Below are 14,710 nucleotides of genomic sequence, written 5' to 3'. Positions count from 1 at the left end.
GCCCCTGATGAATTTAATAAAATTGTCTTCTCTAAAAATTCTGTTCTTCTTGTAGTAATGGCTGATATCTTATTGGTCAGCGCTGGTTTCACAATCCTAATAATTCTAAAGTTATTACTAAGAATGTAATACAGATTCTTAGCAATTTTAAGATTAAATTTGTAAAGAAAATATCTAAAGATGACAAAATCTATTTATAAATTAATCTTCAACAATACAGAACTTTAGAAGATGTATAAGTTACTTATTTCAGACAATACCTCCAATGAAACAACTTTTTAGTACTTACTAGTTCTTGTATTTTACAAAAAACTCTTCTGTTTCTACTGTCATCCCAGCAGATACCTAGGAAAGCAAATTCATAGTAAACGTTTAATGACAGATACAAACCACTTTTTCAAATAAGTGGTTTTATCCTATAATAATCACTTACTTCTTTTTTTATTACCCTGGAGGATAAGATTTTGTCTACAATTGCTGCATCTTCTTCACTTGGATTTTCCTATAAATGCAGGAAAACAGTAACAGAAATTGTAGTAAATGCCCCCTCTTCAAACTGTTCAGGCTTAAAACAGGAAAAAAATGACATTATAAATTGCAGTAAATGTCCTCTCTTCAAGCTGATTAGGCTTAATACCTTCAAACACAAGTGGCTTGTTAGAAGATCAACAATAAAGGTAAATTTTACCAGGAGTGTTCTCTTTAACAGTCTGGAAGTAAAATTTAAAAGCCAGGTCTATATTTATGCTAAAGTACAGTAAGTCTGTCACTTCCAAAGAGCATCAGATGCAATGGTCACCTGCCAAACACAATGTACAAGCAATGGCGATTGATGCTTTCCAGACACAGACTCACTGTGAACGACCCGCTGAGCTGACCCGATGCAGTGGACATAGGTAAAATTCCATTATAAAGATATGGAAAAATAAGGATTTTGGCAGACATGCTAGAAAAAAAAAGTTAAAACAAAAACAGCATGTGTCAAACTCAATGTAATAGGTTTACTCTGAACATAGATAACAAACACGCTGTCAAATCAGGTAGATGAGGCCATGCCTGGGAATTCCAGTATGGCTTAGGTATGACACAGGTAAGGGTTACTTGGCTCTGCCAAGACTAAACCTGTGGTTCCAGATATAAAGAGCTGATCTTTAAAGGTTGCTTCCAGTCAAGAGTCACCTTCCCTCTTGTCTGACTTGTTTCCAACCATGCTATCCTTCTCCTTCCTTAAAACACTGGCACTCCTCCTAACATCTCATGAAGACTTTTTCCCCTGTTTCTTACCTGCCACTGTATTTACCTATAAACGCTCAACAGTAAGTTTGATTACCATGGCTGCAACAAGCTGAACAGTGAAGTGGAAACCCAAAGGCGGCAAAAAAAATGAGAGGGGTTTCCTTTTTAAAAAATCTCAGTAAGCAGAGATCCCCATAGGCTCAAAGAATTTTATACTTCTGAAAGTCATGATAGTAGTGGCATAGAGCTTCTTCATATGACTACACAGCCTAACACATTATTTAAAATACACCTAGTCTTAGTCTTATCCTTAACTTCAGCTAGGTCAACAAATGTTAACAGAAAATCATAAAAAAGTAACAAGCTATTTCTTCCAGTTTTCAAGATCTTAGCAACATGCCACATTAAATAAACCATTACTCAGTAATAGCAATGTTTTCCTTCCAAGTTATGACCTTTACTCACTGAACTACTGGAGACAAATGGGAAGTTCCCACTACAGACCAAGCCAATTTTCACTTACAACAAACAACTGTAAAGGCTGTTCAGCAGGTAAAGGGGCAGAATTCTTTTTCATTTTCGCAGAAACTTTAGCTTCTTCTTCTGATTGTTTTCCTTCTCCTTCTTCTACGTATTTTTTCCTTTTAACTTGACGATTTGATCTTCTCTTCTGCATGCAGCAGTGGAGGGGGAAAAAAAAAAAAAGAATAAAAAGAGGTTTTACCAAAAACTGCCTCTAACATGAACTGCAAGTCTGGGGACACTAAGTAATACTTTAGATACATCTAAAACCAAATGTCAATATTTGGTAGAAAACATGAAGCATGTGAATTACAGAGGGAGAGAAGTAGCCATACACTATTTGTGATAAATGAATCCCCCTCCCCTCCCATTTCATAAAAACATTTGATGCTTATAATTTTTAGAGTTCAAACGCAAACATGGAACAATATTTTCACAGTATGGAAACAAAGCTGATACATAACAGATCTCCCATAGCATCAGTTGTTCAACAGCAATTTCATAATGCAGTGTAACAGCAATGTGGTAACATCCAATTCAATTATCCCAGTGAATGACAAAACATGCTGAAGTGTCTCTACTAAACACCAGTGCTATTAAAAAAAAATCATGAACATTTTCATTAGATCATACTGATCAGATTGCTGATTTGATGGCTAATGAAGTTTGTTGCTTGTTAATGTATTTGTTTTCTCCTCCACCTTAATCAAGCTTGTTTAACAGCAGTATTCGGCTTACTTTGCGGTTTCTCTCTAATCTTCCACTCTTATTTCTGCAGGAATCTGAGGACACCAAATTCCAGCTGGAGAAATAATGTTCAGTCTAAGTGAGCAATCCCTCCTGACTCACTGTTTAAGCTTCAAGAACTTAGATTATTAGGATACTGCATATCCTTTCCACTCCTCAGTACCAATATATTTAACCATGAGATTAATTCGTAAGTCTATTGGGTAAGTAATGATAGCAGAATCAAACAATTAGCTAATGCTTAAAAATACTGCAATCTGCTTTAGAGAATTATCATTACAAAAATGAAATCAGCAAAATAAAACAGTCTATAAAATTAATTCTATTGTGTTACACAACAAAGCGTATTTTTGTTTAAGAAAGCACTACTGCTGGTTGCAATACACTGTAGTAATCAGTTGGGAGAAAAGTTGTGAATAGAACAAAACCCAAAATCCTGTGGTCATACTGGCTTCTGCAGAGCAGATATTAAGTTACAGAAAGATTGCAGCAGAGGAACTTTCTCCCTGACTGTTAAATTCAGCCACTGGGCTGGCTACGTTTTAACAGCTACAAGTAGGTAGTTAAAACAAGCGGAGTTGTTAAAAAAAAGGTAGAGTAGTAACAGTAACATATACAGTAAAAATCAAAACCAGGCATCACCATTCTTTTGTAGAAGCTGAATAAGCGAAACTACTCAACCAGCTTTCCACAATAACGTAGCCAGACTAGCTGTTCTTCACTAAAAAGTGATTGTCTGTCACATTATAGCTAAATCAACAACAGTTTGCTGATGGTAGATTTTAATTTTTTAAATGCCAGCTAATAGGAGCAACGTAAAATGATGTATGAATTATGAAAAGAAGGATTAAGGATCAGGTTCACGTTTTATATGTTATTTAGTTAATTTTTCAAAACCTAACAAGGCACTAACAGGTGTTTTCAATCCTTCTCATTATGTCTTTTCTTGAAGTATGAAGTGATTAACAAATCATCAATAGCTGTATGTTCTCTTACATATTAATATATAACCTGAGTTGTTTGAAAAAAAACTCTTTGTATTTCCCTAAGCGTGGTCATAAAAAAAAAAATGCTGTAAAGCATACAAGAAATAAAACAATGTATTTAAGAAAGACACTTCCTGTGAAACTAAACATACAAAATGAATTACAGGAAAAAAAAAAAAAAAAAAGACCTCAAATTGCCCCCCTTAGAAATAGACAGCTATTTGCAATAGGAAAATAATGAAAATGTCCTAAAACTAGAGGGAATGAATCAGTGAAACACAGCAACTTACTACTTTCCTTTTATGCTTCTCTCAAGCTCCTCTGAAGATAGGGCAGTGGTGTGATATTTGGCAGTATAATTTTTTCTATCCCATGCCACCCTGTATTATCTCTACCCACTGTTGCCTTCACACCAGGATCATGCAATTTGATGATATTCCCTGTCTAACCACACTAGAATTAAAAACTACCCTTGTCATGCTAAATCTCAAATATTCAGAACACCAAAAACGATGAGAAAATTATCTTCAGTCTTTTGTATTATACTTGTTAGTCTACAAATTTATACCTCATTACAGAGCACTACTGGTAAGTTACAGCACTTCAGAACAACCAAACCTGCTGTCAGCTCCTTCAGTGTACTGAACAGACTTTCGATACCAAGGCAAACTCCCTGAGAAATAAATAAATTCAAGAATTCTTTCAGGTAGCCTTTACCTTAGAGAAAATACCACTTAAAATAAAATCATTCTGGAAAATGGCTTCTGATCCTTTTTCCTCACAGCATTATCATCTGTGAAATAGTAAAGGTCAACTTGGTATCTTATAATTGTTTTCTGACATCATAATCAAATAATGCAATTAATTTTTACTCAACCTTGTTATGAATATTGATTTAATCTCTGCGGTTGTCACAGGATATAAAACTGTGCACTTACACACATAACCTTACTTTTAATGGATTTTGCCCTAAAGGAAGCAAGCTATAATTCTGCTACTAACATACACATAAATAGGAAATAATCTCATATTCATATTTTTTGTGCATTGTTTTTGTAAGTAATTAGCTAGGCTGCTATTATACCAGAGCAATGTACAAAATAAATGCAGGAAAAAAGTTACAAGGCAGATATTCCTCGAGGGAATGACTTCACCACTTTGATTCTTCATCTGGCATTTCTCCTTTAGAAGTACTCCACAAGCAACTAGAGCCTATCAGTGTATTGATCATTGCTCCCTTCAGATCCAGCACTCCAAGAAAACAGTTCTTTATGTTTCTACAGAAGCAGAGCACAGAAAAAACAGTAAAGTCCGAAACCAGCCTTTTAAAGTGTTCTCCACAGCCAGTTTTAACTGAAAAATGTTCCTTCTATTAGGCAATCTCTGCATTCTCCCCACAAAGTCAGCCAAAGCAAAGATCAGGTCTAAGTACCAGCTCCACAGGGGAGCGTTTACTGTCTCAAATCTATGGACTTCTGTACTAAAACAAATACAAGTAGGGCATTGATGTCCCATTACAGACAGGGGACTCTAAACTGTAGGATTTTCTGATTTTCGACTGGAAGAAGTAGCTTATAATGTAAAGTTCTACCTATGAAAAAGCAGTGAGAGAGGAACTGTCACTGTGTCAAAAGGAGTGTAACTTTCAGGAAGGGAGTGGAGGAAAAGACCTGCAAAAGAAACACATAAATTTAGAATGGAAAAATTCTGAGTACTTACCTGTGAGTCTTCATCTTTCAGTGCCCGCTGTGTAGTCTGCTTAGCATCAGACAACTCATCTGAAGATTCGTTTTTCCTTTTCTGCTTCTTACCCAGTGTGATGATTAGCTTTCTGTTAGAAAAAAAGCCCAACATCTAAGTGAATGCATATACTAGTCTACTGGACTTCAAGATTAAAAAGCAACATCACATCTACTAGCAATTCCCTTATTCTTCTTAATATAAAACTCAGGAAGCACCACTATCTGAAATCTGTGCCTCACAACAAACTGCCTTTACAGAAGGCAGTATTTTCTACTACTGTTACTGAGTTTCTCTACAGGCAAGCAGTTAGCACTGAAAATTCCTCTGTTTCGTACACATTTTTAATCCACAAATGAACAAGAGATGCCAAATCCAGTATTTAAACTGACAATGCTAAACCATACAAAGTTAGCATAAACACCATCTGCAGATGAGGACAGTGTATCATTCATATAAACCATTTGCCGATTGCAAAATACACCTCTTATACAAAACAATTAGCTATGGACAACAATCTAACATTACTCAGAGCCTTCTGACATACAGAACTTGCATGTTTAGGTAAGTCATTCAATGGTAAAAATGAGGTAATTGCATGAATCCTTTAAGCCCTTAAAAAAAGTCAAAAGAACGTATTTTCAAAACTCTGTAGTTTTAGCTCGAAGAAATCTTAGAACCTCTCAGAATAAATTAAGAAGCAACAATGTGCTGAATAGTCATATTCCTATGAAAAAACACCAATTATCTCTTGTAAAGATTTAAAGGATATTCTGTAAATCACAATACCAACAATTTGTTTTTAACTAAACGGTATTAAAATATTTATTTTTTCATATTTGAAATGTGCCAAATACGCCTTTTGAAATATGTTTTCAGTGGCCTAACTGAAAAATGATGACAAGCTATCCAATAAAATCACAAAGTGCTATCCTTAAATACGAATTTTATACAATATCTAACCACCAGATCTGTGAAACAGGAAATGCTGCAGCAAACAAACCTCTTTTGCCATTTTACAGAACAAATGAAAGTCTTTAGACTTTATACAGGCAATATAAATTATCTTACACCAAAGCAGCATCAAATACACTGATCACCTAAAAACCCACTGATGAGAAGGTAGTGGTTGAAACACTTGTATCTCATTTGCTTCTCTTTGGACATGTCCAAAAAGAACTATCACATGCTACATCCAAATGAACAGTTCACACGGAAAAGGAAAATCTTAAATTACAGAAAACTTAGGGATACTTTAAGCAACATGGCCTACAGAAGACTAGAGGCATATTTTCAGAAACAATTAACATTTCCATTTTTTTTTTAATATTTAACCTCTAGGTATGTCCAGTGGAAAGGCTTAAAAAAAAAAAAAACCCAAACATTTTCCACTCCTACATTTTTTCCTTCTAGTATGAAGTGAATAGCACTGGCAAATGCACACTGAAATGAAGGTGCAGTAAGCATAATCACAGACCTGCTTGTTCACAGAGCTGCCTGTTCAGAAGTAAATTCTGATCCTCAAGCCCTTATTAGGTGTGTTCTCAGTTTAATTATTCCTTAGAAACATGTTTCATAATTGCAGGAAATACAATTAACACATTGGGTTCCCTACTGTCTTCAGTTGTGTTTTTTTGATTGTTTTTCAGTTGTGGTTCTGGGGGGTTGGTGGTTCCTTTTTTTCTTGTGTTTTGGTTTGTTGTTTTTTTCTTTTTACTAGGTTTTTTTTTTTTTTACTATTGGAATCTCAGGTATTTGTCTAATATGACTCTGGTGATGGACTTCAATAAACCACTTTTTTGATTTTTATCTCACTTGTCTCATGGAATATATGTGTTACATTAGCACTTGTCACCTAACCTGTTCCAAAGTGATGCAGGCAAGGCACATTATGATTGAACTTCTGAGCTTGTTAAATGGAATTGTGGATGCTAAAATTTAACATGGATTTAAAGGCAAACCTGATAAACTTGAATGAGAATTTTTTGGAAGACTGCTATCTCTTCCACAAAGTTCTTTTTTGCATCTTTGGAATTTGGGAAAATATTACGAAGTATCATGTGTTTTCCCTGCCTTGAACTCTTTCCATTGCAGCTGCTTCTGGCCATTGCTGGAGAGAGGACACTAGGCTAGATAAAACTCTGGTCTCAGCTGGGTAGGAACTCCTCTAAGCTTTGGCCACGTGTAGTGCAACAAGCAGTGCTTATCTGTACCTGTCCCTTCTTAATCTTTTAATTTAAAGAACTGGACATACAGCATATTCAATCCGGTGAACTCACATAATTTAGTTTTTATATTACTATTTTTTGACCGATAAATAAGGCTCAAAGTCTTCTCTGATTTGGAGCAAAGGCTTTAAAGGTCTGATGCACGTGTGGCATGTAGAGATGACTGTGAATGTGATACACATTTTGACTTTTAAGTGAACAAAAAACTACTAGCAACAAAGAAAAAGGATCCTTTCATCAAATAGGTGCTGAGATGTAAGTCAAGCTTGAAGGGGTCCCTGGAGGACATCTGGTCTCTACTCAAAGCCAACTTTATCCAACACAGAATTCTTTTATGTTGCTGAATTCAGCCAAGCTCTGCATGTTTCCAAGGCTGACACCCCCCTGTGCAACCTATTCAAAATTTCGATCCTCTTTTGTGTAATGGTGTATTAAAATGTTTCATAAATGCATGGTGCTGTGTTAAGCATTTGTATCCCTGCAACCATAGTTCATACTCATTTCATGCACTACTGCCTAATATTTTAGACTCAGGCTCCTTTTGGATTAGAGAAACACAGTATTAAAGAAGGTCATGAGTCTTTTTCTATGGATTGTAGTGGCATCTACTGAATAGCAGAAGATTTTAAGGACCTTCTGTTTTAAAACAGATTGTGATTGTAGCTCTAGCTACATCTTTCTTTGCACGATTTTTCCTCTCCTCTGTAGTTGTAATCTCTTGTGTTCACCTCTCGCTCTGCCCCTGAAGTCTTACACATAATATTCCATTTCCCTGTCAGCTTTTGTGTCATATCTCCATCTTGTCTTCACTATCCCCCACACTTCTCTTCACAAGCATCTCCCTGAAATTTCCTTAACATCTCTAGATGATGCAGATCAGAATGTTTCCTCCTCTATATGGATATGGTGCCAGTGAGAGGAGTAAATGCAATTTCACTTTTTTCTGATCCAGTGCCCAGAACCACAATGCTCCTTGCTATCAAAAGTAGCTGAAAAGCAGTATGGTGCTAAAGTCACGCATTTCTATTAGTAAAAATGCAATCTGCTCATATTTTGGCCAAAAACCTCTCAAAATCTGCTATGTGAAAACAATAATTTTCAGAAGCTTGTAAACTGGATCAATTCTGTGAAATTTTTTTCACTGAGAGAGCAAGTTCTCTTGCCAGTTTACAAATTTCTACATGGAAGCATTAAGATCTTGGCTAAAATCCCTTTTTCCTCTCTGAAACAAACTGTTCTGAACAGAAACTCTTCTGTTTCTATGAAAAGGAAACAGCACGCTGTAGACATAGAATAAATAGTAACACTAGACTCCATTCCAATTGCACTTACTCTTCCCTTTTAAAATTTAAAATGTATCTCATCCCATGTTATCTAGAAATACTTAAATAGTGTAGATTTCTTTAACATATATTTCCTTCTTTTTTAACAACAAAACAAAGATGTTGAGGGACTCATATAAACAGAAAAGGCTCTAAAGAAGCCATCTCATGAGCCATTAGAGCTTTTGATCCTTAGCATAAGCTTCCTAATATGGTTTAGATCACAGCTGAAAGAATTGAAAGTATCAGCAAGACCACCAGGAATCACTATGTGAAGAGCAATGCAATTTCTCTTTTAAATTAAGAATCAGTAATAGCAGATAGCAGAGAATGCAATGGGAGAATTGCCAGCACTTTAAACACCTTGAGAATTATAAAGAACAATTTTCAAAGCTTTCCAAGTTAGTGAATATGAAAAAGGATTAAAGAAGAGGAAAAAAAAAAAAAAAAAGAAACACAGCAAATATGAAATACACATCAGGCATGCAAGAAATAGTAAGAACTGCTGCCCTTCAGTGCATGCCTTTAACACATCATTTTACTCCAATTTTCCCAAAACAGAGGATACCAGTTGACTCTTTATTAGCATCCAAAGCCACATCCCAGATATTTTAATTTGTAGTCAAAGCATTTTGTTATATTACCAGCAATAAAACTCCTATGTCATCAACAGTGTAAGTATTTATCACTAAAAAATTTAGCTAAAAATCTATCTATTAGCAAAATACAAAAAAAAAGCAGGTATGTCCTTGAGAAGATTGCTTATCTTCTTGGAATTAGAGTTGGAACTGGTGCTACAAAAACAGTTGCTCTTATCTTTTTAGCATATGTTTAATAAACAGTAATACTAGCTACTGTCTCCTTCTCCAATTATATTTCAAATTAGTAACTGCTGGATTGCACGCAGATTTTTAAAACAGCCCTTCAGTCAAGAGCCATTTCATGCTCATACAACATTGGAATAATAATGCAAGAGAATAAACAAGTGTTTGGTTAGCTGTTCAATAAGACCACACTATTTTGCATTCATATATTTTGCAATAGTAACTTAAAATTATGTCACTTAAGACGTAACTTACACATCAAAACTAGAATCTGGGAGCAGAGAAAATGCCATCAGGGAGTCACAGCTCAGAGCATGCAAAGATACCATAGAACGGTTTGGGTTGGAAGGGACTTTAAATTCCATTTAGTTCCACCCCTGCCACAGGCAGGGACACCTTCCGCTAAACCAGGTTCCTCCAAGCCCCATCCAACTCGGTCTTGGAACACGTCCAGGGACGAGGCAGCCACAGCTTCCCTAGGCAACCTGTGCCAAGGCCTCACCACCCTCATAGTAAAGAGCTTCTTCCCAGAATGATGATAAAATTTGGAATCTGTATCCCATTTCTGATCATGACAGAAGCTGTTTATGATCTAACTGATCAAAAAGATTCAGTAAGCATCGCTTCCCTTTGAGTACAGATCTATTAGCCAACCCCTGCCTTACTTACACAAAACATAAGAGGCAACTCACAGTGCCCTGCATTCTGCAAAATTCACTTCAAGTTCTGGGCATTGAAACTTAAATGATACAGACACAGCAGAATCACTTCCTTCCCCCATTCTGTCAGGGTCTTGGGTCCTAAAAATGCTCTTGTAAACAAAACATGTGAGACCTACTCCAAGTCAACGAGGACATTTACTCATTCAAACAGTAAACGGGATCATACACAACTGGCTGTATTCATTACTACATAATTTAAGGGTTAATAAAAAAAACCCAAACCCCATCATTGTTGCTCTAGCACATGAAACAACACGGCCATTTCTGATAACAGGAAATGGTTTTGAACTTAAGGAATACCACCCAGAATTAAACTGAAAGTCAAATCCTTAGGATTTGGGTGATTTATTTATTTAAATTATGTGGTGATAAAAAAATCCCCAAAACTAAATCTAATCTACTGATACTGTCCTTTATATCACCAGTGCAGAGCTGCTGCTTTTCATCAGAGCCATGATATTTAATTTTATGTGTGAGTAGGTGGAAATACATCGAGAGCTATAAAACCTAAATGCCAATCTACTTTTTTGAACAACAGAACGTTCACAAATTCGTAATTCTTCTATCCTTCACATCAAGTAGCAAGAAGTAGACTTTTTAGTTTAAATATGCATCACCTTAAATGGAAGAAGTAGAATTACAATCAGTTAGAAAAAGCTTATAAATGGAAACAAGATCTATGCAAAAATAGGGTTTAAATGAATTCCTGAACACCAATGCATCTTGGTAAATAGCCAAGATATGAAAAGCGGTTCTGCAGTCCTCAAAAAATTGTAAAGTAAGTTAATTTTAAAGAATTAACTTGATCAGTAATCAATGCATAAAGCACACTGATTAGTCTGTAATGCTGAATATAATACACATGCATTCTTCTAATAATTTCTGTCATATGCTTACAATGCTTTTGGTAGTAAAAGGATTAGTCACTGATTTTTACCAATGCTTATGTCACAGAAACCTTACTGATTAGTGAATCCAGTTCTAAACTGACTGAAATTAACAGGCATTAATTCTTTTGAGTGCAACAGGTCAGAGGATTAAAAACCACAATGACCACCTTTAGAAAGAAAGTACAGCCTGCCTAGAAAGTGACTGCTAGTAATTTCTAATAAGCAGTAAGCTGGGAAAAAAAATCACGCTTTAATTTTTTTTCTGTACATACATATCAGAAGAATCGCTAAGAAAAATGTAAACAGTTAATAACATGAATCCCCAAACACATACCAATCATATGCAGTGAGCAAGCAAAACAAGAAGGTTTAAAAGTCATCTTGTCCCTTCAACTGAGATACAGAAGTGAAAACTCATCTTTATGCTAGATGAGGGCTATTCAGTTTCAGTAAAAGCTGTATGGTATGACATTTAAAAGGGTTTTTTTGTTTGCTTGTTTTTCAGCTGATTGCTACCAGGCAATTTCATCAAGGTCTGTTCAGCAACTAGTGTTTTGTGTTTCAGCTCCACCAGAGCAGTGGAGTTGATCATTTTCACAGATGGGCAACTGTGTAGCTCTGCAAATCCTCCTCAAGAGCAATACAGGATGTGCTACGCAGATGGAACCCTTGCAGGATCCCAGCAAAGTTTATGATCATGATTTAAATAAGAGTTTACTGTTTGAGTACTGGACTACAGAAAGCACAGTTGTGCTAACACTGGATAGCCTAGGTTTGATGCTAGCAGAGATGCGAAAGATCAGATTAAAACCAGCCTCCAAAAACTTCTAAAAAATGTATTTGTTCATAGTTTCTGTTTTTGCAAGTTATGCTTGCCTGCAACTCAAACAGGAGTCACCTGAAACATGCATCTGACCTCAGACCTTTCAAAACACACGTAATCACACCTCCTGAACTGGGCTAACTCTTGGAGTCCAAACTGAAACAGCATATTTAACAGTTACTGCAAGTTAAGTGTGCTTGCTATAGAAAGCACTGAATGAAACTAATCATCTGGGATGGACATACCATACTGAAACTCCTTCTACAGAGGGAAAGCAGATGCACCCAAACCAGATTATCCACCACTGTTAAAAATACATACTTAGCGTATGCTTTTTTACTGTAGATCTTTCTTGGCTGTAAAGTTTCAGTCATGATTTTATTGCTTATAGAAGAACTACAGTTGATAACGGTTTAGAACAATTGGAAATTGTTCATAGATTTTTTCATCACGAAGAGGGAATTTTTACTTCCTGCTTAAATGCAAGCAATGTCATATATACAACTTTGTCTTTTTTTCTTATTTCCAGATTTTTCTCCTTATTGAGTAAAAAATAAACATAAATTTTTTTCTCTTCCAATTTTAAACAGATCTTAAACCTCCTGATTTCCAACATAAACAAAAACTTTTCATAGAATTGAGGTCCTCCTTTTCCCTTCTTCCCCAATACAAGAACTTAAAGGTATTGTTTCACCACTGTAAATTTTTTTTCCCCAAGATTTCTTCCCTAAGATTTAAAGTTTGCTTTAAGACAAATGAGAAAACCAGTGTAGCAATCCACACATTTAAAACCCCAATTCTATTCTGACATCATAATTTCCAGGATATGCTAAGATGTGTTATGAAATATTTCCTTAGGAATGTAATTAGAAAAAAACCTTTACAAGAATTGTTCAGCTTTCTAAACCCAGTATTAGTTCCTGGATTTCATTCTGTCCTTCTCTAAATAAAACAGATGTTACTAATCACATTGGTTTTCTTAAACCACCTTTGAAAAGATAAGTATAGCCATTCTGAAGTAAATATTCTTCTCGTGTAAGATCAGTAGTTACATCTGTACAGAAAACAGCCTGCTGAGATTATTATTTTCCAAGAAATCAAGGCCTTTTTTCAATTAGTGTTCTTCAAAACCACTGTAGCATATTCTTCGCTACATAGGCAACATTTAATGTATTTACATAAATAACATAAAATAGTGCTAACACAACATAAGAATCTGAAGCTGTTTGGATACAAAAATGAAGTATGTGGATGCCTCAAAGCACTTGATTTACTGCTGTGCATCAAAACACACAGAAATTCTGTGCAATCTGTAATACGTGGTTCTAGAAGGCTCCCTCCACTGCTTTTCAACAGGATTGGACTACCAGATCTTTAAGTATGTGTTCCATGTAGTTAAAACAATACCTGGCAGCATGATTAAGCTAACAAACGTGCTACTGAGGCATTAGCTAATTAAACCAGTAAATAAAGGGGAGATGAACCTCCACAGCCCAACACATTATGACAAGTTGAGCATAATTAAATAGGAGTTTCCCTGCTAGCTTCAGCGAACTTGGGATCAAGCACAACTATTATGGTTTAAAACAGTGTGAGAAAAAGCTCTTTCTCAACTGATGCTGTGTCATGAAAGCTCGAAAACTGATCCTAACCCATGTGCACAGCTAAGCATTTCATGAAGACAAAAAAAATGTTTAAGTATAAATCAAAAGTAACAGTTCATTTCACTTTTCTGATTAGAAACAGTAAAAATATTAAGGGAACTATGTCTTATAAGGATAGTATTTTGGCTGGTTTTGTAAATTATCTGAAAGAATGCATAGGAAAACACACTAAGGGCAATTCACATGAATCTTCAGAAAACTGACCCTAGATGAGCAACAGAGTGTAAGTTTTCTGCTTAGACAGACCCACAAAATATGTTATAGAACATATTCAAAAACATGAAAGTGAAATCAGCCATGGAAGTATACATCCAAAATCCCACTTTAAACAAGATGGAGGTAAAAAAAAAAGAAAGGAAGTGCATTAAGGAACACCACGAGCAGCATTCATATGCCAACCCATAGCCAGAAAAGAAAGAAATTAAAGCTATAAAAGTTCATGTTAAGTGTCAAGATTAGATCCACTACGGTACAGGACAACTTCTCAAGGCAATTGTTTACTTCACACATATAATGAAAGCACTGATGTCTAGGGGAAAAAAAAAAAAAAAAATGCAGATAAATGGGCTGATTAAAAGAGCATTCATTTCTGCTCTATATACATGAGAATATACATATGTATATGAGACATTTAAATTTGGAGAGTTATGCCAGTTAATATTTCTGCTACCGCAAAAAGAGCATGGATTTAAGAAAAAATAAAAAGACTGTAGGTAAGATTTTTATTTCAAGTTCTGACTGACATACTTAACAGTGGAAATTAGGCACTTTCCTTTATAAGTATACAGGAGAACTAGTTTAGATCTGGAGTTAGAAAACGTGAATCCCTTGGAGCATTCTAGCACCTAATACCTTTCAAAAGCTCCTTACCCGACAATATCCACCCAGTTTGACCCAGCTGAGTCTGCAAAATTTTTTATGAGGGCAGATTAAATTGCTATGACTGAAAATAACAAAATGCTTATAATACAAATTTTTCAATACGCACTTAACTTTTGATACATGT

General features: G+C 35.4%; 1 protein-coding gene across 7 annotated transcripts in view; it reads right to left on the bottom strand.

Moving 5' to 3' along the window:
• Positions 1–14,710, bottom strand: part of CHD9 (chromodomain helicase DNA binding protein 9) — an 86,894-nt gene that overhangs the window by 38,876 nt on the left and 33,308 nt on the right. For all 7 annotated transcript variants that reach the window (XM_061355415.1, XM_061355417.1, XM_061355416.1 and 4 more), the window contains 4 exons: positions 5,211–5,322; positions 1,760–1,906; positions 434–502; positions 290–345 (listed from right to left, as the gene is read on the bottom strand). In XM_061355415.1, the coding sequence (XP_061211399.1) occupies positions 290–345; positions 434–502; positions 1,760–1,906; positions 5,211–5,322 (384 nt within the window). The remainder of the gene's footprint in view (positions 1–289; positions 346–433; positions 503–1,759; positions 1,907–5,210; positions 5,323–14,710) is intronic.

This window comes from Neopsephotus bourkii, unplaced genomic scaffold (genome assembly GCF_033783945.1).
Source record: "Neopsephotus bourkii isolate Nb327-2 ecotype Australia unplaced genomic scaffold, CSIRO-AGI_Nbou_v1 NB_797, whole genome shotgun sequence".
Taxonomy (NCBI): Eukaryota; Metazoa; Chordata; class Aves; order Psittaciformes; family Psittacidae; genus Neopsephotus; species Neopsephotus bourkii.
The sequence above is the reverse complement of the archived record's forward strand: the minus strand, read 5'-3'. Positions and strand labels throughout refer to the sequence as shown.